At 41.5% G+C, this 24,297-nt stretch overlaps 1 protein-coding gene and 1 pseudogene across 4 annotated transcripts in view; both read right to left on the bottom strand.

Moving 5' to 3' along the window:
- The window catches only part of Itgb6 (integrin subunit beta 6), a 158,206-nt gene that overhangs the window by 56,888 nt on the left and 77,021 nt on the right, over nt 1–24,297 (bottom strand). For all 4 annotated transcript variants that reach the window (XM_023713777.1, XM_023713778.1, XM_023713779.1 and 1 more), the window contains 3 exons: nt 22,778–22,943; nt 21,451–21,612; nt 17,214–17,309 (listed from right to left, as the gene is read on the bottom strand). In XM_023713777.1, coding sequence (XP_023569545.1) covers nt 17,214–17,309; nt 21,451–21,612; nt 22,778–22,943 — 424 coding nt within the window. The remainder of the gene's footprint in view (nt 1–17,213; nt 17,310–21,450; nt 21,613–22,777; nt 22,944–24,297) is intronic.
- On the bottom strand, nt 999–3,900 carry LOC101580717 (annotated as a pseudogene).

Here is a 24,297-nt window from a genome sequence, read left to right as displayed (position 1 = left end):
ATAAATACATTTTAAAATAAAAATGTCTAGTTATCAGGGGCTGTGGGGAAAAAGGGATGAATACGCAGAGCACAGGGGATTTTTAGGGTGAAACTACCCCTTAAGATACTGCAATGGCGGATAGATGCCATTATGTGTTTGTCAAACCCTAGAACATGCAATGTCCCTAGTAAGCCCTTATGTAACTGGACTGTGGGTGATGATGGGGCATCAGTGTAGATTCCTGGATTGTGGCAGGGGATGATAATAACCAGGGAGGCCACACATGACTGGGACAGGGGACATGGGACCTGGGAGAAACCTTTATGCCTTCTCCTCAGTTTGGCTGTACACCTAAAATTTCTCTTTAAAAAGTTTATTTTTTGTTTTAAGAATTTCTCTTCTCAAAGAGATACTTTTAAGAGATTGAGAAAGAGCCCTGACTGGAGAAGGTGTCTGTTGTATGTGCAAATAATAAAGGACATACAAATAACAAAGTGTTTTTACATATCAACAAAAAGACATCTTAATAGAAATAGATATGGAAGCTGTAAATAAATATGTTAAAAGTGTTCAGTATTATTATTTATTAGGGAAATATTAATAGCCACATGGCAGGCCCATATGTAACCACAAGAATGGCTAAATTTTTTTTTTTTTCAGAAACTGGCATAGAACTCAGTTCCTTGCACTTGCCAGGGAAGCACTTACTCCACTGAGCCATCTTCCCAGCCCCAGAATGGCTAAAATTTAAAAGCAGTAAATTTATTATTTTTTTCTTTATTTTACATACTTTAATTACAGAACAAAATAAAAAAAGGTCACAGTGCACAACATCCAACTTTACTGTCAAATGACAGGGGGATGGGGCTCAAGACCCTTATTCCTGCTTTCAACACAAGGCAGCAGAAATTAGTTACTAGACTTGGCAGAGGGAGAGGTGGGACAGGGCTACTCAGGCTGCTGGGGAGTCACAGGGACACTACACAGAGGGCACAGGTTTTCCACAGTGGGAGCTCCTAATCTACTTCTTCTATTCAGGACACACCCTCATCCCCTTCAAGGGGAGGGATCTCATCAGGAGCAGCCACACTGGACTTCTCGGAAGTCACCTCATCTTCATCTATGCCCAGGCCCAGTTTGATCATGCAGTAGATACAGTCCAAATGAGTCTGGGGGTCCTCCAAGGAGAGGCCAGAAGACAATAGTGCTGTCTCAAACAGCAGCACCACTAGATCCTTGACAACCTTGTCATTCTTGTCAGCTTTGGCCTTCTGTCTCAGGGTCTCCACAGTGGAGTGGTTGGTGTTGATCTCCAGGTGTTTCTTGGCCATCATGTAACCCATGGTAGAGTTGTCACAGAAGGCCTAGGCCTTCATGATCCACTCCATGTTGGCTTTCCAGCTGTAGGTGCTGGTCACAATGCAGCAGGGTGAAAACACAAGCCTGTTGGAGACTGTCACCTTCTCAACCTTCTTATCCAAGATTTTCTTCATGACTTTTCACAGGTTCTTAAACTTGCTCTCCTCCATCTTTTTCTTCTCCTCCCCATCCTCATGTAGCTCCAGGCCTTCCTTAGTCACAGAGATCAAGCTCTTCCCACCAAACTCCTTGAATTAATGCACACAGTACTCATCAATGAGCTCAGACATGTACACCACCTTGAAATCCCATTTCCGCATGCTCTCCACAAAGGCATAGTTGGTCACCTGTTCCTTGCTCTCGCCAGTGATACAGTAGATGGACTTCTGCATCTCCTTCATGTGAGACACATACTCAGACAGGGATGTTATTTCATCTCCAAACTGAGAGGTGTGATAGTGCAGCAGTTCAGAAAGGCGTCACCTATTAATGGAGTCCTCATGGATTCCAAGCTTTAGATTTTTTGAGAATGCCTCATAGAATTTCTTGTAGTTCTTTTTGTTTTTTGACAACTCAGAGAAGAGCTCAAGACATTTCTTAAAAATGTTTTTGCAGATGACTTTCAAGATCTTGCTCTGCTGCAGCATTTCTCTGGAGATGTTTAGGGGCAGATCCTCTGAGTCAACCACATCATGGATAAAATTTAGATACTCAAGGATCAACTCATCACAACTGCCCATGATGAAAACATGACAGACATAGAGCCTGATGTTGTTGTTGTTGTTCTTCTTGTTCTCATATAGGTCAAAAGGAGCCCACCGAGGAATGAATAGCAATGCCCTGAATTCCAGCTGACCTTCCACAGATAGGTGCTTGACCACCAGGGGTCTTCCCAGTCATTGGCGAGGCTCTTGTAGAACTCTCCATGTTCCTCCTGAGTGATGTCATCATTGTTTCTGGTCCAAATGGGCTTGGTCTTATTCAGCTCCTCATGATCAATGGGTTTCTCCTTAACCTTGTTGGTTTTCTTTTTCTTATCCTTACCAGTATCATCCCCTTCATCTGAGCCCACATCTTCAATCTTGGGCTTCTCTTCATCATCCTTATCTTCCTCTTCTTTTTCACCTTTCTCTTCCTCTGCCTCATCATCACTGATTTTCTTCTCTGGCTCTTTCTACAGAGAAAGGATGATGGGGTAGCCAATGAACTGGGAGTGCTGCTTTACCACCTTTTTGACCCATCTCAACACTCTGTCTTGCCTTCTTTGAGATAGAGGGTCACCTTGGTGCCTCAGCCAACAGGCTCCCCATGGTCAGTGTGGACAGGGAATGATCCCCCAGCAGAAAACTCCCAGGCATACTGCACATCAACATTGTGCTTTGTGATCCTGCCAACTTTCTCTGCCACCAAATAGGCAGAGTAAAATCCAGCACCAAACTGCCCAATCATGGAGATGTCTGCACCAGCCTGAAGAGCCTTGATGAATGCTTTCATGTCCGACTTGGCAATTGCTCCCAAGTTGTTTATGAGGTCAGCCTTGGTCATGCCAATGCCTGTGTCCACCAAAGTCAGTGTCCACTTCTGAGAGTTGGGGATGATGTCAATCTTCAGCTGTTTGCTGCTGTCCACCTTGGAAGGGTCTTTTCAGACTGTCATACCAGATCTTGTCCAAGTCATCAGAAGCATTACAGATCAACTCCCAAAAGAAAATTTCCTTGTTGGAGTAGAAGGTACACAACACAGGGCAGGAGAAATTAGTTACTAGACTCGGCAGAGGGAGAGGTGGGACAGGGCTACTCAGGCTGCTGGAGAGCCACAGAGACACTACACAGAGGGCACAGGTTTCCCACAGTGGGAGCTCCTAATCCACTTCTTCCATTCAGGACACATCGTCATCCCCTTCAAGGGGAGGGATCTCATCAGGAGCAGCCACACTGGGCTTCTCTGAAGTCACCTCAGCTTCATCTATGCCCAGGCCCAGCTTGATCATGCAGTAGATACGGTTCAAGTGGGTCTGGGGATCCTCCAAGGAGAGGCCAGAAGACAATAGTGCTGTCTCAAACAGCAGCACCACCAGATCCTTGACAACCTTGTCATTCTTATCAGCTTTGGCCTTCTGCCTCAGGTTCTCCACAATGGAGTGGTCAGGGTTGATCTCCAGGTGCTTCTTGGCCATCATGTAACCCACGGTAGAGTTGTCACAGAGGGCCTAGGCCTTCATGATCCACTCCATGTTGGCTTTCCAGTTGTAGGTGTTGGTCACAATGCAGCAGGGTGAAGACACAAGCCTGTTGGAGACTGTCACCTTCTCAACCTTCTTATCCAAGTTTTCCTTCATGACTTTTCACAGGTTCTCAAACTTGCTCTCCTCCATCTTTTTCTTCTTCTCCTCATCCTCATGCAGCCCCAGGCCTACCTTGGTCAGAGACCAAGCTGGGCAATGATGAGACATGAGCTGGGTAACTTCTGCCTGAAAGGTGAAAGTTTCCACCTCCTCCTCCCCATGGTGCGTCTCCTCAGGCATCTTGACCACAAAGGGCTAGGATACAAGAGAGCAAGTTGGCTTGGACTATGTCTGCCACGTCACAGAAGCAGAGCTACACAGTGGTGACTCCAAAACAGTAAATTTAAAACATGATTATAGACACATAGTTGGAGTGTGAGTTGGCCCAACTATGTTGGGAATATAGTTCCCTACTGTATCTGCTAGTGTTGAACATAAGCACGCCCTTTTAGCAATTCTGAGGTGGGATAAGGAAAATAAGGATAGGTAGAAAGGAGAGAGGAAAATGATAATTTTAAAATTATACTTTTAAGAAAACTATAGCTTCAGAACACAACAAAAATTACTTACAGTTTAATGCCTTCTTTTTTCTTTTCTAGGCAACACACTCCAAAATTCTTAACACTCTCAGAAGATACAGTAAGCTTTTAGATCAGGCCCATGCTTCCAGGGGTGGTGGCACACACCTGTAGTCCCAGCACGGAGGAGGCTGAGGTAGGAGGATTGCTTCAAGCTCAAGGTTAACCTGGGCTACATAAAGAGTCAAACTACAGCCTGAATTGCATAGTGGTACCCTGTCTCAAACTGGGTGACTCCCAATAGAAATTTATTGGTTCATGTTCTGGGGCTCAGAAGTCTGAGATTTAAGTTGCAGGAAATGCCAGCCTCCCTCTGAAACCTGAAGGGAAGAACCTGTCCCTGTGTCTTTCTAGCTACCAGTGATGCCAGCAATGCTTAGTGTCTTTGGTGTGTAGATGTAGGCCTCCTCTCTAACTCCACCACCCCAGTGTGTTCTTGCCTCAAATGTTTGTGTCTCCGCAATTCTCCTTTTCTTATAAAGACACTGTTATTAGATTACTAGATTTATCCAGTGTGATCTTAATATTAATTAACTACATCCACATATTCAGTATTTGATCTTTAGTATAACTTTTTTTTTAAGACAGGGTGTCACTCTGCAGCCCAGGCTGGCCTCAAACTCCCAATATTCCTCCTGCCTCAGCCTCCCCAGTGCTGGGATTACAGACATACATCTGGGTTTTTAACATATCTTTTTGGAGACAAGATTCACCCAGAAATATAGAGATGAGTTCTTTTGATTTCTTTAACCTTATACCCTTACTTTAAACCAGGCAGTTGAGTACCTTGCTCAGACGCAGAGGGTGTAATGGTAGAAACCAATCTTGACTTCATGGCAGGTGCCCTGTCTTTTCCACCGGGCCCTTGCAGGAGGAAGTGGTACCACTTCCAGGAGCAAATGAAAATGAGAGTCTCATTACCAAGTTGCACATAAGAACTTGGAGATTACAAAATACTTTTCTACCCAAAGCAAAAGGGAGAAAGAAAAAGGGTTGTAGTTGCAATGATTTTCCAACTCAAAGACTACATCTTGAAAGAGTTAGGAAGTAGCAAAAGCATAGAGGTAGAAGGAAATTTCCCAGGGGAGTGTATTGTGTTATTTATCTAGTCCAAGGAAAATAGCTCTTTGCTGGTAAAGCCTTGTGAGTAGTGTGCTTCTTCCAGAGCATAGGGAGAGAGGGTGTTGAAATAAATCCTTAGGAAAGTAATCAGAACACTTTCTTTCTTCCTGCGAGGTCTTTCATTCTTGTCAGGTTTTATCTCCCTGTGTTTCCTGCTCATTATCAGTAAATGCAGGGCTACTTGTATTATGCAGAAGTTCACCCGCAGGCTCATCTCTGTTACTAGGGCACCCAAAATTCCAAAAAAGAACATGTAATTGTTTCTGGCACAAGGGTGGGGTGAATGTCTGTCTCTGGGCTGCAAGCTGCCTGCTTTGCCTTCAGGCTTTCAATTGTCAGCATTCCACAGGCAAGCAGGTAGGGATGGGAGTGTGCTAATTAGATCAGGTGCTTGATCTTGAAGTCTGTACCAGCAATGACTAGGTAGTGGGCTTCAGAACTTTTGAGCACTACCTGTCTTTCTCCCAGTCTGCCTGGAATGTAATTACCTTGTCAGCCAAGAAGCTGCAGTGCACCACTGAATGAGTGCTCGGCAGCAGTAACAGTGATAAGGGAAGATGAACAGAGCCATGGTGCATGACTGCTCTGAGACAAACAAATACACTGAGAGGCATCGTAGAATGGTGACTCGGAGAACAAAGAGGCTGCCTTGAGTATGTGTTACTGGGATACTTCAGATCTTCTCTTAACAAGATTACTTTGCCTTTTGAGGGCCATTGCAGGTCTTTGCTGGGGAATGCAAGTCCCGAAGCTTGAGAAAGCCCATTTACAATGGGAAGCAATGTAGGGCTCAGCAGCAGCCTATGAGCTCTGTAGACCAGTGACAGGTGATATGAAGGATGACAGGAAGGAGAAGGGGACAGCAAAACAGCAAGCAGGTATGTGTGGGGGGACTGCAGAAGAGCCCCCAGCCCTCCCTACTGCGAGTGTAGTGGGTGGATTAGCAGCATCAGCATTTCTTGGAGATTGTTAGAAATGTAGGGTCTCAGGCCTAACCTACCTCTCCTGAATCAGAATCTGCATGTTAACAGCCCTCTCCCCCTCAATGCATACATCAGAGGAGAATTGAAAAAGAAAATACTAGTACATTCATCTCAGCCCCAGCCATGCTGATTTAATCAGATCTGGATATAGGTTGGGCACTGGACTTAACACAAACAAATAAAATACAGAAGGGCTGCAAGGACAGCTAACATTTTTGGCCCTAGCCTTTCAAGGTCAGTGAGGACTTAGGACATAAGAGAACCTATACTGTAACATCATATAACTCAGTTGTGTCCTAAATTTTCTGATCAAGGAGATTATGGGGCCACGGAGGAAAGTGATCAATGATGTAGAGTGTGCCTAAGAAGAGTCACATGGAAATACAACATTCTCTCAGCTTTTCACAGAAAGCAAATTGGTCAAGCAAAGGCCATGACTCATCCACAGGCTAACACTGACAAAGGATCTGCAAACTGCGGTACAGGGTTTCAGGCTAAATCCTGAGGGGAATCGATTGACCTTGTCAGATACAAAAGTTACATTTCTTGTTATATAGGTCTTGCTTTTGTTGTTCTTAACCAGCCAGTAGAAAAGTATAAAAATGAAGTATAAAAAGTAAAGCCATATTAATATGCTAAGCTGTAAAAGGCTCAACTCTACAACTTCTGACATTACCAGCTGTACAGATAATTCACTACTATTATGGACTACTGGACCATATTGGATTAATTTGCTGAATTTACACACGTACAATATTTAAATGGCAACTGAATACCCATCTCTGACAAAACTAAACAAAAAAAGGGATAGAAATGAATGACCATTTTGTATCTATATATACAGAATAGTTAGGATAGATATATAGCTACTTTCTCTTAATTCAATGAGAAGAAATATTTGCACTAACAATATTTGGACAGGCTATCATGTCTGCATCTTATACTATGAATAACCACTATGAAGACAACAACATGCAATGTATTAATTATTAAAAATATCCTACTGATCAGCTTTGAAGCTGTCCTATTGTTATTTGTTTGTCAATAAAATTAATTAAAAAATACAAAAAAAATAAAAACAAAAAAAAGTACAAAACACTCCCTAAGTAATTCTGATAAGCACCAAAGCCTGAGAACTGCAGGTGCAAAATGGGCTTTTGGGGGGGGGGTCATAATTTGGAAAATAAAGATATTATTATTATTATTATTATTATTATTATTATTATTTTGTGTTTTAAGGAAGGGTCTACAGGGTGTTCAGGGTCCCACTACTAGATCAGACTCGTAATGATCTGCCTGTTTACAGCCTCCCAGGAGCTGGGATTACAGGTGCACCTCACCACGCCCAGTCTCAACTGCTATCTCAGCACGCCCTGGGGTTGGGGCTGGTTCAGCAGGCCTGAGGATCGAAACCTCAGCCCCTGCTCCTGTTTGCAGAACCTTTAATCCACTGAGCTATTTGGCTGGCCCTAAGATATTAAGTTTTTAAGCCTATTTTTTAAAATGTATTTGATTGTTACAGGGTCTCACTATGGAGCTCGGACTCATAGTGATCCTCCTATTTCAGCCTCCCCAGTGCTGGGATCACAGGCATGCTCCACTATGCCCGGACTCTGGACAGCTTAGCGGACCCTGGGTGCAAGGCTGGGTGCAGTACATGGTTCATTAATCAAACTGAGATCCCTGAGCTTCCCTAAGCTTGCCTAATCAGGGGGTTTAGTCTGCTGAGCCATCTCACCAGCTCCTAAAATTATTTTTAAGCCATCATTCATATGAAGTTTTCAGCCCACCTGACACACCTGTGTTACACTCTGTAACACTCAGCAACAAAAGTGGTTTTGTTCAATGCCAGATGCCTATGGAGTAGCGCTTGCTTTCCCCTCTCCAAGATGAGGGGATTTGCTTTGAGCTTTCCTTTTTCATTTTATCCCCTTCCATTGCAGCCTACTCCCTGTTGACTGAAATATTTTTACTTTTTCAAACACACTGAGTACTGAACCCTTTGTTCCCTCAGGACCTTTGAACATGCCTTCTCCTTTTGAAAATTCCTCAGCCTTCGGCTTTCTGCCTATCCTTTCTTACAAGGAATCTTTGTTCAAGATTCTAAGAATGATCTCACTCTTTACCCCTTTATTGCCTCCCTTTTGGGTGTATTCCTCTTTTTTTGTTTCTTTACTAATACCTTTAAAATTGGTACTTGGCTATTGGTTCATTATTTCTCGTCTATTTATCTGCAATAAACTAAAGATACTTCTCCTAGTGCCTCCTTCAGTGTTTGGCAGGGCACACAGAACAAAGGGATGAAGGCAAGTATCATCAAGCTATGACCTGTGGGCTATATTTTGCCTCTCACCTATTTCCATAAATAACTACACTCATGTGTTGCCTTATGGCCCAAGATGCTTTTCATGCAACAGTGATAGAGCTGAGTAGTTATGACAGAAGCCAGATGGCCCACAAAGTTTTAAATCACTCTGTGCCTCTACACCAAGAGGCTACCAGATAAAACACAGCATGCAGTTTGAATTTCAGAGAAGAAAAGAGAATAATTTCCAATACAAGTGTATTCCTAACATTGCATGGAACATACTTATACTGAAGATTGTTACTTAAAATTCTAATTTAAATGGATGTCCTATTTTTCATCTGCCAATTCTAGTAACCTTTTGGAATAGTGTGTCAACCTCTAAATTAATAGAAAAGCATGCCCAAACTATGAAAGTTCAATGAATGTCTTTAGAATTTTCTGTTTACTTCTGGAAGATTCAGTACTGTAGGGGCAAGAAAATAGTATTAGTCTTTTGGTAGCCCCTCCCAGATAACTTGATCTGAAATTAAAATATATAAACTTTTAAACTTTTTGTCCAGGGGCCTGTCAGTTTAGTTTCTTCTCCATGTGCTATGCCATCTGTGCCCATTTAGAGGGCTAGTCCATGTGGAAAGTGCTTGCTTGCACTTAGCTTCCTGCATGGTGATCCAAGCTGGGTGAACACCACGTAAGCTCAGTGGTAATGTGGGCCAGACATCCAAATGCCAACTTGGATGGCATGGCCAGCTGCCACCATCGTAGAGCTTCAGGGCATGGACAGATGACTCAGTGGACAGATGACTCTCTCTTCCTGTGGGGCCCAGGGAGGGCATAGGCAGGGTAATTCCAGAGTCCTGAGCTCTCTGTGTCTCAGAGAGGGGCCTTTTTTTCAGAACCAGGGATTGAACTCAAGCCCTTGCACTTGCAAGGGAAGCGCTTATTCTATTGAGCCATCTCCCCGGCCCCAGAGAGGGACCTTTTACTAGACATCACAGTCCTCACTCTCAAGGGTCAGAAGGAAGCAGGTACAAAAAGAAATGAGTTGTTTTATTAAAATTAGAACATGGACATGTGAAAAAGTTGCCACTGGCAGCTGTAAAAAAAAGTAGCCAACAAATAAGAATGTAGCTCAGATTTGCAGTCCACGGTGAAAGAGAAGCAGGCTTGTCTTTATATTAAAGCACACGTCCTAAAGTACGATGACCATAGGCCCAGCACCTTGTGGGACGATCTTGATGTGATCTAATATTATTCTTGTTAATTAAAGTGATAGATGTCTAACAATACAATTTAATGTTTTATGCCTTTGTAAGGCTGTAAACATGTAAACTCATTAAAACTTTTGGATATACTTAATATGCACAGTATTATGCCAGTTATGTTAAAATATGTAAATACATGCAAAGAAAAAGATAGGGAAGGCTTATTCTAAAATATCAATGTTAGTTAGCTATGTCTGAGAAGAGAATTTATAAGTGATCTTTACTCTCTTCTTCTGGTTTAGTCTTCTACTTCCTCCTTTTTTTGGTAAATGATGTGTTAATTTTTTAATGAGAAAGAGAATTACATAAATTTGTTTTGTTTAGCTGCACTTTCTTTAGCTTGGGAAAGAAACTTGGAGAATCCCAGTAAAACTGAAGATACTATTTTCGTACCACCAGGGCTTTCACCTGTAGGTATGGATGCTTGACAGTGTATGTACAAGGGTATGCACAACTGTAGTACCTGTCCTAAGATGTGACAGTCACAGAAAGAACTCACTGCTGTATCTCTGCTGTCCCAATATGCAGAGCGGTGGGATGGAGTCGCTTAGAGCTACACCAGCTTCCCAGGGTAGACCTCAGATGCAGAGCACTGAGCACAATAATTATGGGAATGTACCTTAGTGACTGTACCTAAGCTAAAAGTGACTAAGATGGTCAAGTTTATGTCTTATCTAGAGTATAAAAATATAATAAGAAAATACAATTCAAAAAATCATTGGAGTTCATGATGATTGCCTCCTTTTCAGCATCAGTCATTGCTATGAAAGCCAGAGGTCATTGTTCTAGTCTTCTAATAGCTAAAATCAAATTGTAGAAATAATATGTATGTCATGAAATGAAGCTTATGAGGTGTGTTTATATAACTATAAATGCACCTATTTTTTTAAAAAAAGATTTATTTATTTGTTTACTTATTTATTTGGTACAGGGCCTTGCTACAAAGCTTAGACTCATAGTGACCCTCCTGTCTTAGCCTCCCAGTGCTGGGATTACAGGCATGCATCACCACACCCAGTTTCAGCGGCTAGCAAGGCATGGGGATGAGGAGGCATGTGGCACCTGGGATCAAATCCAGGTTCTCGCACTTGCCAGTCAGGTGTTTAGACTGCCAAGCTATCTTCCTGGCCTCTATATTTTTATAGAACAGAAAACAAGTGTAAAAATAATGAACAGTAAATTTTGGATACCAATGACCTCAACAGAAAAGAAAAAGAGGGGTCAGATCAGGATTGGGCAGTTTCATAGAAGAAAAGTATATATGAGATGTTTTATCTCTTTTTAAAAAATTGTAACCAAAAATGGTAGCAAAATTGTTAAGATTTATTAAGATTTGAAAAACACTGGCAATGAGTATGCAGCATTTCTGTAATCACAGTAAACCACAGCTTTTGTCAGACATGGTGCCTCCATCTTGTCCCTTTGACTGGAAACAGTGATAGTGATTACCTTGGATAGTAGCGGGTTTAGGAGTTTGATCAATGGTAAAATGCTCTCCAGCATGTTGTCTTACCACTCAGAGTTTAAATAACCCACAAGGCAGAATCAATGACTTTCCTCAATTCTACATACCTTTAAGTTGCTCTATTCAGCTAAATTAACAGCAACAATAAAGAACCCTAGGTCAAGTGTTTACTGGCCTTGAGGACTCTGTCCTTCAAAGGCATTCACTTACTGGTTCATCTGTCAGGGATCTCTGCTCAACCCTTGGGCTACTTTTAAAGTGATGTCTAACATTGGTTGCTTTACTTAAAATACTATTCTTCAGGTGATCTAGTGGTTAGAAATTGGCCTGGTCTATCCCCACAGCAGTTTGAGTCCAATTCTAACTTATCTCAGTGGTTGAGGCTGGACATTGTCTGTATCCAAATCCTGCCTTTAGAATTTGCTTTGCCATTTGGGTTCTACAGCCATAAAATGCAAACTAATTTATAAAATGGGTGGGAAACACTTAACCCCCAGATTTCCACCTAATAAGCTTTCTGCATTCATCCCCATTACCCTATTCTTGTCATAGTCACTGTTGCGTATCATCCTGAGCCTTCAGTTCTGAGCCTTATAGTGTGAAGGGCTTGGTCCAACACTAGATACGACTGGCATTCAGAGCACTCTGGTGACTGCCAATTACTCTGCTGCCTCTTATAACAAAAATGGTGAAGAGAAAAGAGAACAAAGACTGACCGATATAAAAACTCTAATCCTCAGCAAAACTCTCCCAGGAACTCTCTCTTTAGAACCCAAGTCTCTAAAAGGTTCTCTTCCTGTTTTCTAAGTTGGTTATTAGTTTAAAAGTCTGTGATCTCTCTGTGAGACTTCCTGACGTAGTCACCATGCCTTATTCTCTTACATGACACGAGCTCTGGCCCACTTCATGAAAGGTGCCCGTAAATTGTGGAATAAATTAATTGACAAATGAATAATGACTAGATAGTCATGGCAACTTGGCCCAATGATATATTAGACATTCCAGGTGTTGGGTAAATCTTGAAATATTTAGATCCTGTATTGACAATCATATATTTCTACATGGGCTTGGCATAACAGAACATATCAGTGTCTCCATTTAAATTTGTACTTTTTTTCCTGTCTTTTTGAGATAGGGTTTCATTGTGCTGTTCAGGCTGGCCTTGAACTCCCTACAGTGATTCTCTTGCCTCAGCCTCTTGAGTGCTGGGATTACAGGGTAACTACTGATGATGTTTCATGGCTGGGATATATTAATTAGCCTGGAAAGTATTCCTTCTATCAAAGCCTGATAATCTGAGGACATGAGTTTTATTTCATAATCCTCCCTCTCTGAGAGATGCTTTCATTAATGAGGAAAGTGTAGGCAGCTGGTTTTCCTTAGCCTTTGTTCCCAGATACTATCAATCAAGGAGAAATCAAAATATTTTCCATTATACTTGGATTTACAGTAACTTGTTAATTTCTTGGACATGTCTCATAATCCAGAAATTATCTTCTACTTCAGGTGATTTTATTTCTCACTAATATACAAGTTTGTAATATCCAATTAAAGGATAGGATTGATAAGAGGAAGAGCAACTTTTTAGATTATACCCTAAATTTAGCTAGAGAAGAGTTCAATTCACTTTGTTGTCCATGTGGAAATCATTGGAATTCATGGTGACTTCCCCTCCCTGGGGTTAGTCACTGATGGTTAAAGCTGGAAATCATCAGATTCAGTCCTTTCATTTTATTAAAGGGGATTATATTTTATAAATCAGAGTGATTTCCACTCAAATGAAATTGTTTTGATCTTTTCCAGTGAAAACATTAAAAAAACAAAACAATCAATGAAAAGGACAAATAGCAAAAGGACCCAAATTTTTTTCCAGCACTTGGGATGAACCCAGAGTCCCTAAACAGAGTGAAAATCCCCAGTTCTTTTTCATTTTATTTTGAGACCTGCTCTTACTAAGTTGCCCAGGTTGTGCTTGAACTTGTGATCCTCCTGCTTCAGCCTCCAAGCAGGCTGTGATTGCAAGTGTGTGCCACTAAACCCAACTACGAACCAATTTTTATTCTGTCTCCTTCCCTATTCTCTCTGTTTCCTTTCCTCCCTCATGAGAAGAAAAAACTCAAAAAAGCTGCAACATGGAGGGATGGAACAAAATTGGGGTACTGACTGCTAGAAAATGAAAACTTGCATGCAATATGAAATTTTCACAAGCCACGTGAGCACATCGGCTTGCACACAGCACACGTGGCTGCTCTTCATCTGGCTTACAGAACGGATGGCTTTTGGGGTAGTGATAACTGCCTGTTTGTCCTTTCACAGCACAGTAGGAAGGCAGTGGCACTTCGCCAGCAGGCCTGTCCTGGAACAGACAGCAGACTGCTCCTCTCCCTGCTGGGCTGTCTCAGCACAGGATAGTCCAAGGAAGCAGGGCAGCCTGTGCTGCTGAGGACCCTAGCAAAGGTCAGGAGCCTCCTGCTCTGGGCACCTGGGTTCACTGTCTCAAAAAGTGTATCATACAAAACTCTTAAGTTCCCATTTATAACATGTGATTCAACTTTAGAAAAGAGGAGAGGCTTTTATTAACCTGTTTCATTCATTCAACAAACACATGTGTACTGCGAATTCACCCTGAACAGGAGGATGAGCAAGACTCACCAAGACTGATGACTCAGGGGCCTGTGTCTTCAGAGGAAAGGGCACTTTGGCTATATAAACACTGAAGGTTGATTGCACCTCTCTCCCCGTACCTTAGACACAGGGACATTATTAATGGATACAATTTTACTGAGTAAACCATCAGTGATCCTTACCAAAATTGCTCACTTTCTAAGTGCTGTGTTTCAGAGACACATCACAAATACCAGATCATATAATAATTATTTCTGATAATATCACAAAAGTCAACTTTTTCAGCCAGATGTAGGTACTCTGAAAAGATTTGACAGGTTTTTTTTTTTCTGCTTTTTAGGGAAGGGTCTATAGGGTGTTCAGGGCCTTACTACTAGATCGGACTCATAGTGATCTGCCTGTTTACAGCCTCCCAAGAGCTGGGATTACAGGTGCATGCCACGATGCCCAGGTTAAGATTTGACAATGTAGTAAAAAAAAAAAATTTAAAAACTAATTTAATTTATTTGTGTTTTACAATCTCCTAGCAAGGAGAGACTAGTCAAGTGAGGCAGTGTTGAGTAGCCTGCTACTATCTTAGTGTAAGTCAACAGTGAATGCTTATGAACAATAGGAAGAGATAGAAATATTAAAAAAAAAAAACCTTAGGTAATTGAATCCTGATTCAAAATGGTGTCTAGCACTAGAACATAATATACTACTGGCTGCTCAATTATCTATCATTGCCTTTTTTTTTTTTTTTTTTTTTTGGCAGAACCAGGGACTGAACTCAGGCCCTTGCGCTTGCCAGGGAAGCGCTTATTCCACTGAGCCATTTCCCCGGCCCCTATCATTGCCTTTTGAACATTGTAATTGGATAAACAGGAAACTATACGTAATAATAAGTTTGTGCAAAGTAATGTGTTTGCTGGAGTCTGGGATGCACATTGCAGCCCTTCCGCTGTTAGCTCTCCCCCCTTACAATAATGCACAGCAGCACAGCACACCTGGGCAGTCCAAAGCACTTTACCAAAATGACTGAAAAAGCAGTCATTTCTCTGGCATTGATATGAGCAACATAAATCTTATTGGCTTCAAGACAGAGCTGCCACTGAACCTGACCCAGCCCCCATTTCTTAGGCAGGAACACAGTTCTGCCTCGCACGTAAATTGGGCAAATAATTGGAATTTCTATTAGATCTCACCACTTAGTTGCTTTATTTATCTATTTCTCAGTGACTCCTTGGTAGTTATGGTCCTTATACCACAGCTACCCAAACATTAGGTTGCACAGGACTCCTGCACACTAGGGCTTCTTCTAAGAGATTTAAATTGAAAGGCAACACGGGCCATTATTGGCCTACTTTCCATTTTCATTATCAATAAAACAAGAGATCAGCATTTTCATGCTGTGTGAAACCTTTAAGAAAATGCAATGCTACTGTCATTATCTTTAGACCAGGCTGCCGCTGGCCCCACTAATGCAGCTAAAATGATGGGCCCATCAGTATAAAAAAATAAAATAATGAAACAACCAGAATCATGGGGAGATCAGCTGTACAGGTCTGCTGCTTGGCTTTCTGCAAATGTCCTTTTGAATTTAGTAGCGCCTGCCTGGCAAAGACCACAGATCATGACAGAACATAAATTGGCCTCATAATGAGATTAGTAGGCAGGCAGAATAAATGGCTTGCTGTTATGTGAGAGGCAGCCTTTAATCTAGTGTTTTCCTTGGAAATGATCATTTCTTTTGCAACATGGTAATCATGATGCAACTAGTTGAAATCCAAAAGATTCTAGTTTGCCCTCTGCCTCTGTCTTTTTAATAGCAGTTCGGCGGAGGCGTATAAATGAGTTGTGAGTCTTAAAGATCGTTACTGAAGTGAGCTATGGGAGCCTATGTTCAAGGTCGTCAATCCTGTTCCCCAGACTCCCTTTTGAAGATAAGTTCCGTGCAGCTTCCCCCACCTTGCCTAAACTAGAGCCTGCTGGGGAGGAGGTATGGTGACCCCCAGGGTCCTCTCACATTAGTCTTAAGGATCAAAGGCGGAACAGATTTGCTATTGTATTTGGGGAGTATTTTTTAAAATCTTTACTGCAGCTCCACTACTTAAAATCGGTGGAAACAGGTATCACATACTAAAGAGCTTTAAGAAAATGCCCAGATCATTTTCTGAACCCACAAGGTCTCTGAAGAGAACAAAAGCCTCCAGTATGGGGCTTGATTGCAAGGGACTTCCGTGGCTTGCAGGAGAAGGCGGTCTCACCTGGGAGCACAATGCCTTCCTCTCTTTAAAAGTGCCAGATAGCATCTCCTCCTGGATCCTTTCTGCAGAACCTGATGCAAGTTCATGGACCGTGCCATACTTGGTAGTGAATACGTTTAGTCAAAGCCTTCTGGGAAATAATCTCAGAGTTTCCTGAGCCCCATAATGTCACCAGTAAGTTAAGAGGTCCTTGCAAAAGAAAAAGGAGACCAGACTCTGAATTTAGGAGTATTTGACACTTCTGCATAGAAGGCACAGACAATTTAATTTCTCTACATTGCTTGGGGCCCACGCTAAAGACTCCTTGCTTCTCTATGAAATGGCAGTTGGCATTTTGATATACTGGCTTTTTTACACTGGAAATCTTTTATGTCTGTATGTATGTTTTACAGTTTACATGCATCATTTTATATTGTGAAATAAGTTCTTTTTCACAGCTGGCACTTCCATCTAAAATCTGGACCTTCAAACCTAAGTACTATGAGGAGAAAGTTTGTTTTTTTTTTTTTTTTGGTCCAATTTTGTACTTTTTTTTCTTTTAACTTTCCACTTCTCAATAATTGTGTCTCTACTTGTGTCATTTCTATGTATCTAATTTGCAAATGTCAAAAAATTGGAAGTCAGTTCTCCTCCCACTCTTAATATTTTCTCTGTTCTCTGTTAACTTCTGCCTCATCATGCAATAGTTCCAGGAGGAGACAGGCTAATTTTCCTCTAGGTAGGTGGCCCTGTGTTTACTGGCATGCTCTTCTAGTTTGCCTCATTCATTTCCGTAATAACTCTTTCTTCCTCGCCCGCCACATCTGCCTCCACTGTCTACTGCAGCTCCATGATTATAATTTAAATTACCAGAAGTAAATGAATTCCCTTAGCCAAGTGCCTTTTACATTTGGTATGTGTTAATGATTATCTTGTGGCTTTCTTGTGTGTTGAACTCATCAAGTTAAAGTTTCATGACATAATCTCCCTGAAGGAATTTTCCGAGTTGTGTTTGCTTACCTCATACAATGGGACTTGTTCTTGGGTTACGGCAAAGATCAGTAGCATGTTGTTTTGCACCAGTTTATCAATGAGTTGTCCAATTGTTGGATATTCCTAAAAATTAATGTATAGATTTTTAAGTATCACCTTTGCATAAGGAAAAGAACATTTATTTCAGATATTTTACTGCCCTGAGCATTTCAAAGCTCACAAGTATTATTGTATCTATTACAGTAAGCAAACAAACACATAATTAATGTTTCTCACTTAGTTTTCCAAATCTGATAAGTTTAGTTTGGCCCTAAAAGTCAGTTGCTAAAGTGGTTCCTCATGGTCACTCGCTTCTAAGCAGATCACTTGGTATCTATTGAAAGGCAAGGATAGAGAAATACTTCTTGTGAGTACCACTGACAGGCAGGCAGGAATGTTAGAATCTAGGTAGAGGCATTTAGACTGTGATGCATGTGACTGAGATGGTCCCTGCAGCTCTGAAATCAATCAATCAATCAATCTATCTATCTATCTATCTATCTATCTATCTATCATCTTTCTTTTTTCTTTCTTTCCTTCTTTTCTTTTCGTTCTTTCTCTCTTTCTTTCATTCTTTCTTTCTTCCTTTGGTACAGGGTCTCATTACTCAGCTCAGATCCTAGTGATCGATCCTCTTGTCTCAGCCTCCCTAGCACTGGGAGTACAGGCATGCGCTGCCACACCTGGTTTGTGGTTGGCACAGTGGCATGGCATGTGATACTGCGGATCAAACCCAGGTCCTTGTGCTTGCCAGGCAGGTGCTTAGATGGTTGAGCTATCTCCCCAGCCCTGAAATCTTTATTGGAGTTGGATGAGATGCCTTGGAGGTAGAGGAAGAGACAGTCTGTGGAGGTACAATGTGCTACAATTCCTATGCCTATCTGGAGTGAGAATTTCCTATATTAGTTCTTTTTTAAAATTTAATTTTATTTATTTTTTTCAAAGCTATATTAGTTCTTGGGATTGATTTTACTGCCTTTTCAGTGTCCTAAACTTACTGATTGGGATCCCCCAGTACTTTCACAGGCCAGTTGAAAACTTCCTGCATTTCTGGCCCACTGACACATTCATTCCCACTTAATATAGTTATGAATACTTAAAAACAAGGAAGTCATTAACTGTCAAATGTGAATGTGCACTTTACTTTCCAAGTGTAGAAAACCCTGAAATTCATTTTCCTGTCATACGAATCCAAATGTGGATGATGCCCAAAAAGGAAAGTCAAATGAGGGAGGTGCCTGCATCTGATTCAATTAAGAATGTGTTGATTATGAGGGCAGTCAGCCCGCTGGAGGAACGAGCTGAACAGCTCTCCTCTAACAGAGTGTGTTCTCCCGTGCTCCACAAGGCTTGGGTATTTTTATCTGAAGTGTTCTTTAGGTACAAAGTTCAAGTTGAGGGGAATGTGTACTTTTGTGTTGAACACTCAGGTAAATTTCCAACTGCAGATCTGACGGTAATGTACTTTCAACCACATTTGGATTTTTATTAACACAGATACCAGAGAATATAATTTTCCTGAGTCCAATGCATTCAGTTTCTTGTGCTTTTCAGCTCCTTGAATGCAGGCATCTTTCATCTTCAAACCTTAAATCCATGTTATGGTTCGTTTCTAGCTGTCCCCTCAACGCCTTATGTGAATCATGGGGTGGACGCAGCTCCAGGAGCAGCTAGAGGCTCAAGGCTTGAGGGGCATAGCCAGAGGACCAGGTTGGGGCTTGAGGGGTGGGGTCAGGGGACTGGGGCGGGGCTTGAGGGGCGGAACCAAAGGGCCAGGCAGGGCTTGAGGGGCGGGACCAAAGGGCCAGGGTGGGGCTTGAGGGTCAGGGCCAGAGAGGTGCTGTTAAACTGGTCCGGCGAGCTTCCCCTGATCCTGTGGCCTCACTTGAAGGTGTGGAGCTGGTCATCCTGGACACGATGCCCTGTAGCACAGGGCATTGGTGTCTGCCATTGAGGCCACCTCGGGCGGAGTGGAGATGTTTGGGGAAGACCAAGGCACTGACCCTCTCTCCTGAGCAAAGAAGGCTCTGAGATCTTGCTGTGTAATTCAGGTTGTTTTAAACTATGCAACCTCCAGTAATGTGCGCTAGTGTTATGGTTTGTGTATAGTTGTCTCCCCAAAGCCTCATGCAGTCTTGGGGCGGCTTCTGAAGTTTGTGATTGATTATTGTGGGTGTGGATGCAGCACTTGCCTTGGGGCAGGCAATTTGCGTTACAATGTAAGGAAGGAAGAGAAGCTAGCTGCTTGAGCTGCTGCTACTCCCTTGTGCTCTTGCTCTTTGCCACCACCATGAAAGGTTGCTTTCTGCTATGTGCTGCTCTGCATTGGAGCCAGCTGAGTATGGACTGAAACCTCCAGGAACTGTGAGCTAAACAAACCTTTCCTTCCTTCATTTTGAGTGTCGGGTATTTGTCCCAGCAACGAGAGAAGATTAACTGAGGCAGTCTACCAGGGATGGCCCTCATCTCCACACCTTCCCACACCCTTCACCTTCTGGATGTGTGGATCCAGGATCACACTACAGAGTAACTGAGGCAGTCCACCAGGGCTTGCCCTCATCTCCACACCTTCCCACACCCTTCACCCTCTGGGTGTGTGGATCCAAGATCACACCACAGAGTCCACAGGAGATGCAGTTTTCTCTGTAACTAAGATCTACTGGTTTCATCTCCTTAACTATACTGCAGGTTAAAGGCCAGGAACCACATCCTATTATTTTTCTGGTCCCAGGAATCTGGCCCAGTTCTGAGTATGCAGGAAATGCACTAAGGACCCAGCGGGCATGGACATGGTCCAGGACCTCTGCACAAGTGGAGCAAGAACGAACTGAGCTTTTGTTATGTGAGAATGTCATATTGGGCAATAGGTAGTGTTTGCTTTTATGATCGAGATATGTATTATGGGCCCTTTGAAAACTTGCAAGGAAAAAGTAGTGAAAATGTATTTCTCAGTTTCTTGTCCCTTGTTGATAAAAAAATCAAAATATCCCCTTTCTCACTGCTATGATATGAAATGGCAGATTATGTAATTAAAGAATGTATATGTTTAGGGAATACAACTTGTCCAAAATTATAGGAAAACATTCAAGTTGAAATTTAGAAATTTAGGTCAGTGAATGGTACTAATATACAAACTATTAGTTTATGGAGAACATTTTTTCCATTTGATAAATCTAAATTTTCTGAATCATATTTTCTCTTGTGGTAAATGAGCATAGGACCTTCTCAGGTTATTGCTTCACAGTTCAGCAGTGTTGCATACATAGTCAACACTCACTGTGTTACAGGCTCTGTACAACCAAGAAAGAGAGATTTAAGAAAAACCAGCCTGGTCCCCTGGCACTGTGCAGTAAAAACCGATGGACATAAGCAAACACAATCCTTCTAGACATCCATGAGTAAGAACAAAGGCAGAGGCAATGCTTTTAGGGCCTACTAGAAATCAGAAGCCTCTTTGGGGACAGCTATGAATGAGGTGGGTCTTAAAAGACAATCAGGAGTTTCTCAACAACCTAGGAGGAAGGGCATTCCAAGAAGAGAAAATAACATAGCCAAGCACAGTAGCCATATGCTCTGGATACACAAAGTTGTGCTGAGAATCAGACAAGATCATGTATGTCAAAAGAGCTCTGAAAATTTTAGCATCACGCTCTAACCAACTGAGTTAACCGGCCGCCAGAAAATTTTATACTGTTTTACAAAAGTCACGTGTTTCATCTCTCAACATTATCAGTATTTTTTAAATGAAAGAAATGTTAGTACAGATCAACCAAGTGACAGCTGGCTAGCTGGTTCTCAGGAGGTCTTATGGGCCTTAGAAACATGGCATAAGTTAGGTGCAGTTATTTCCAACAAACCCCAGATGCTACTGTTCTAGTTTGGGCTTCCTTTTCTGGGCTGTAGTTTGGAAAAGAAAGGAGTTATCTATCCATGGTTGCTTTTTTTCTTTTTTTAACCAGCCCAGGGATCTTTTAACAGTTGAGGCATTCTAGGAGCACATGTGCCTTTATGAATCCAAACTTCTTACATTTCCCACCAGTCCTATCTGTGCTCCCGAGTGGTCTCTAGTAATGGTGAGGATTGAGAAGGGGCGATTTATACCTCTCAGATCAAAAATGTACACTGCTTTCACCAAGTGTAAGTTATTTTGTGTAGTGTTATAGTGACTGTTGCTTCATTCGCCTACTTGTGGCCCAGAAAGCACTATAGGGTACGGGATACATACCATAATGGTTGACATGGAATATTCATTCTGGTTGTCCAAGTGACAGAGCCCGTCATTGGGAATAACAATGCCTGCCAGTTTGCTGTCCATTCCAAAATGAGAATCAGCATCACTCACAAAGACCAGGAGATGGAGTGAGTCATTCCGCCAACCAATTTTTTCCTACAGTAAGAAAGAAACATTCAGGCTTCATTTGAGGGAGGTGGGAACATAATAAATGTGGATCAATTCTGCTTAGACACATTCATATTATAAACAACATACTGCTGGTCTGTCTATTTTAACATCTCTCATCCATGTGACTTGATAATGTATTATAAACATGAAATTCTATGACATTTGCTTTTTCTTAGATAACATTTTTGGATGATTTATATTTTGTGGAAAAAAATACTTCCACTACAATCAGTATTCAGTTGCTCTTGACTTTTACATAATTAATTGCTTTTACTGTCTGGCCTTCAGTTCACCAGAAAAACGAGAAAAGAAGGTGGTGAAGGTCATAGAGAATTCCAAATCTAAGCTGAAACAAAATGAGTCAAAATTCAACACAAATGGATGAAAAGTAAACCAGTTGCATGAAAAACGTCACCTGACATTTAGGAATGTGTTTCTTTTTCTAGTGATGGAAGACAAAAGACTTCTAATCAAGGTTGGCCGTCCCAGGTCCTGCTGAGACAGTATGACTGCTGATGTCCTACAGAAGTACGACTTTGGATGCTTATTTTGTTGCTTCAAAACAATAGCTATGTATTTGTAAGGATAACTACAAATGGATCCAGAGCATTTTTACTTTTATTTTTATTGTTTTTGTATGTCATATTGGGGGTTGAACCCAAGGCCTTCTCACTGAGGTGCATCCCCAGCATTTAAACATTTCTTTGTAATTTGGAGGTAGCATCTCTCACTAAGTCTCTAAACTGCCCAGGCCGGGCTGGACCTTGTAATCCCTTTACTTGTCTCACTGGAATAAGAGGTATACTGCCACTATGCCCAGTTTACTATTTTCATTAATGTTCTGCTTTTGATTGTTTTCACCATAGTCAGCCCCAAACTAAATTAATCTGATCTCAATCTGTGCAAATTAGTCACTTTTGTCCAAAAGTGTTAAAATATCACTGTATTTGAATATGAGACATATGAAGGAGTCCCTATTTCAATATGATAGAATTAAAATTTTGATAGAAATTTTGTGTTTTAGGAAAAATATCAAAAGTAGAAATATGATGATTATAGGAAAGAAAATTATTTAACTTTTCCAAAGCAGCTTTGTGAGCAAGAGGTGAATTTATGCTACCAGAATGGAAGCTTGTTCTCCTCAGCATACCTTACACACCGCTGCTTGCATAATTGCGTCAAATCCCCCTTCAGGTGTGTCAATATTAGCAGAAATTTTCTGTTTCTTCACAATTTCATTGAATCTTTCAGCGTCATTTGTCAGTGGCAGAATGTGCTTGAATCCAAATGTAGGTAAGCAGAAGTACGGAATACTACTGCAAAAGTAGGACAGAGAAATAGTCTTGAAATACGATGCAGCACACAATGAGTGGCTCTCAGAGCCCAGCAACATTTCTTTAAATGAAGGTTCATTTTCCTAAAGCACCTGGATTCCTACCCGGCCTATGTCATGGCTGTTGTCCTTATCTTCTGCCCTATCCCTCCCATGCCGACCTACTAGCTGAAACTTACTTAGACTTCCTATATGTCTTACTAGCTCAAACTCAGAAGATAATCAGGCGTTCAGACTCCACATTCCAAAGACTCTAATCACTGTGTTCTATTGCCTCCCAACCCAAACCCAGGAGTGAGTTTACAGGATGACAATGTCTTTGTATTCTGATAATTTAAGCTGTTGTCAAGTATGAGTCATCTCATAGCAGGACAGAGAGGAACTTGTCTTCTTCCTTCGCTCTCTCCTCCTCCCAGCCCTGCCTGCTACAGGCCAGAAATCACAGCCCTAACTTGGTTGTAGCACCCAACTCTATTGTGATTGACTAGAGGGCTCGGGATCAACATGGGAAGAAAGCTACCACTTACATTGTCATGTTAGGGTAAAATCTGCACCAAAAGTGATGAAGTGGAAGAAAAAAAACTGATCTTGAGTTTGGGCCCCTCATCTGAAGGTCACTTACAAGCTCTGTGTGAGTTCTTTCAGCAAGTTACTCAGCCCTTGCTTAGCTGTGGGCTTTTATTTGTAAAGTGAGGGTGATGGCAGAGATGAGGTCTCTGTCCAACAGCATGACCACACGAGAAGCTGTGACAAGCGTAAAGTCACGGGAACCACCCTGCCCCTGCTGCCTGAGGTTGATCACCTGGAAATGTCATTTGTGATTGTTTTGTTATTAATATGGCTGACCCTTCACATATATTTGACATTGTGTACTTATTCTTCTGTAAATTTGCCAGTTTATTTACTTATTTTCTTATTGCTGCATTTTTACTTTTTAATTAAACAGCAAGAACTCTCTTACAATTACTCACCTTTGGCTAGTAGTTTGTTTTTTAAGTTTATGATATTTTTGACATATGTCTTATACAGTCAGATTTCTCTCCACCTTCAAATATCAGAAGTACAAGAAAAAGTCTGACTTTTAAAAAATAGCTAATGAGAACAATTCAGCACAGTTCTATATTTTCATAATAAATTGTGTCTTCGCTTATTAGAATTATCTTCTAAGCAGATACTCCTAATTATCTTATTAGCACTCTATGCTTTTGGAAAACAGAATGAAATTTTAATTTAAATCATTGAACAGAATCATCTGATGGGAGACCGTGTAGCAAAAACAAAACAATGGTAGATGAGGGTTACATTCAAGATAAGGCAATAGAGATCCCTGATTTGGT

This window comes from Octodon degus, unplaced genomic scaffold (assembly GCF_000260255.1).
Source record: "Octodon degus isolate 3935 unplaced genomic scaffold, OctDeg1.0 scaffold00032, whole genome shotgun sequence".
NCBI classification, from domain to species: Eukaryota; Metazoa; Chordata; class Mammalia; order Rodentia; family Octodontidae; genus Octodon; species Octodon degus.
Note: the sequence above shows the minus strand (reverse complement) of the source record. Positions and strands in the feature narration are given on the sequence as shown.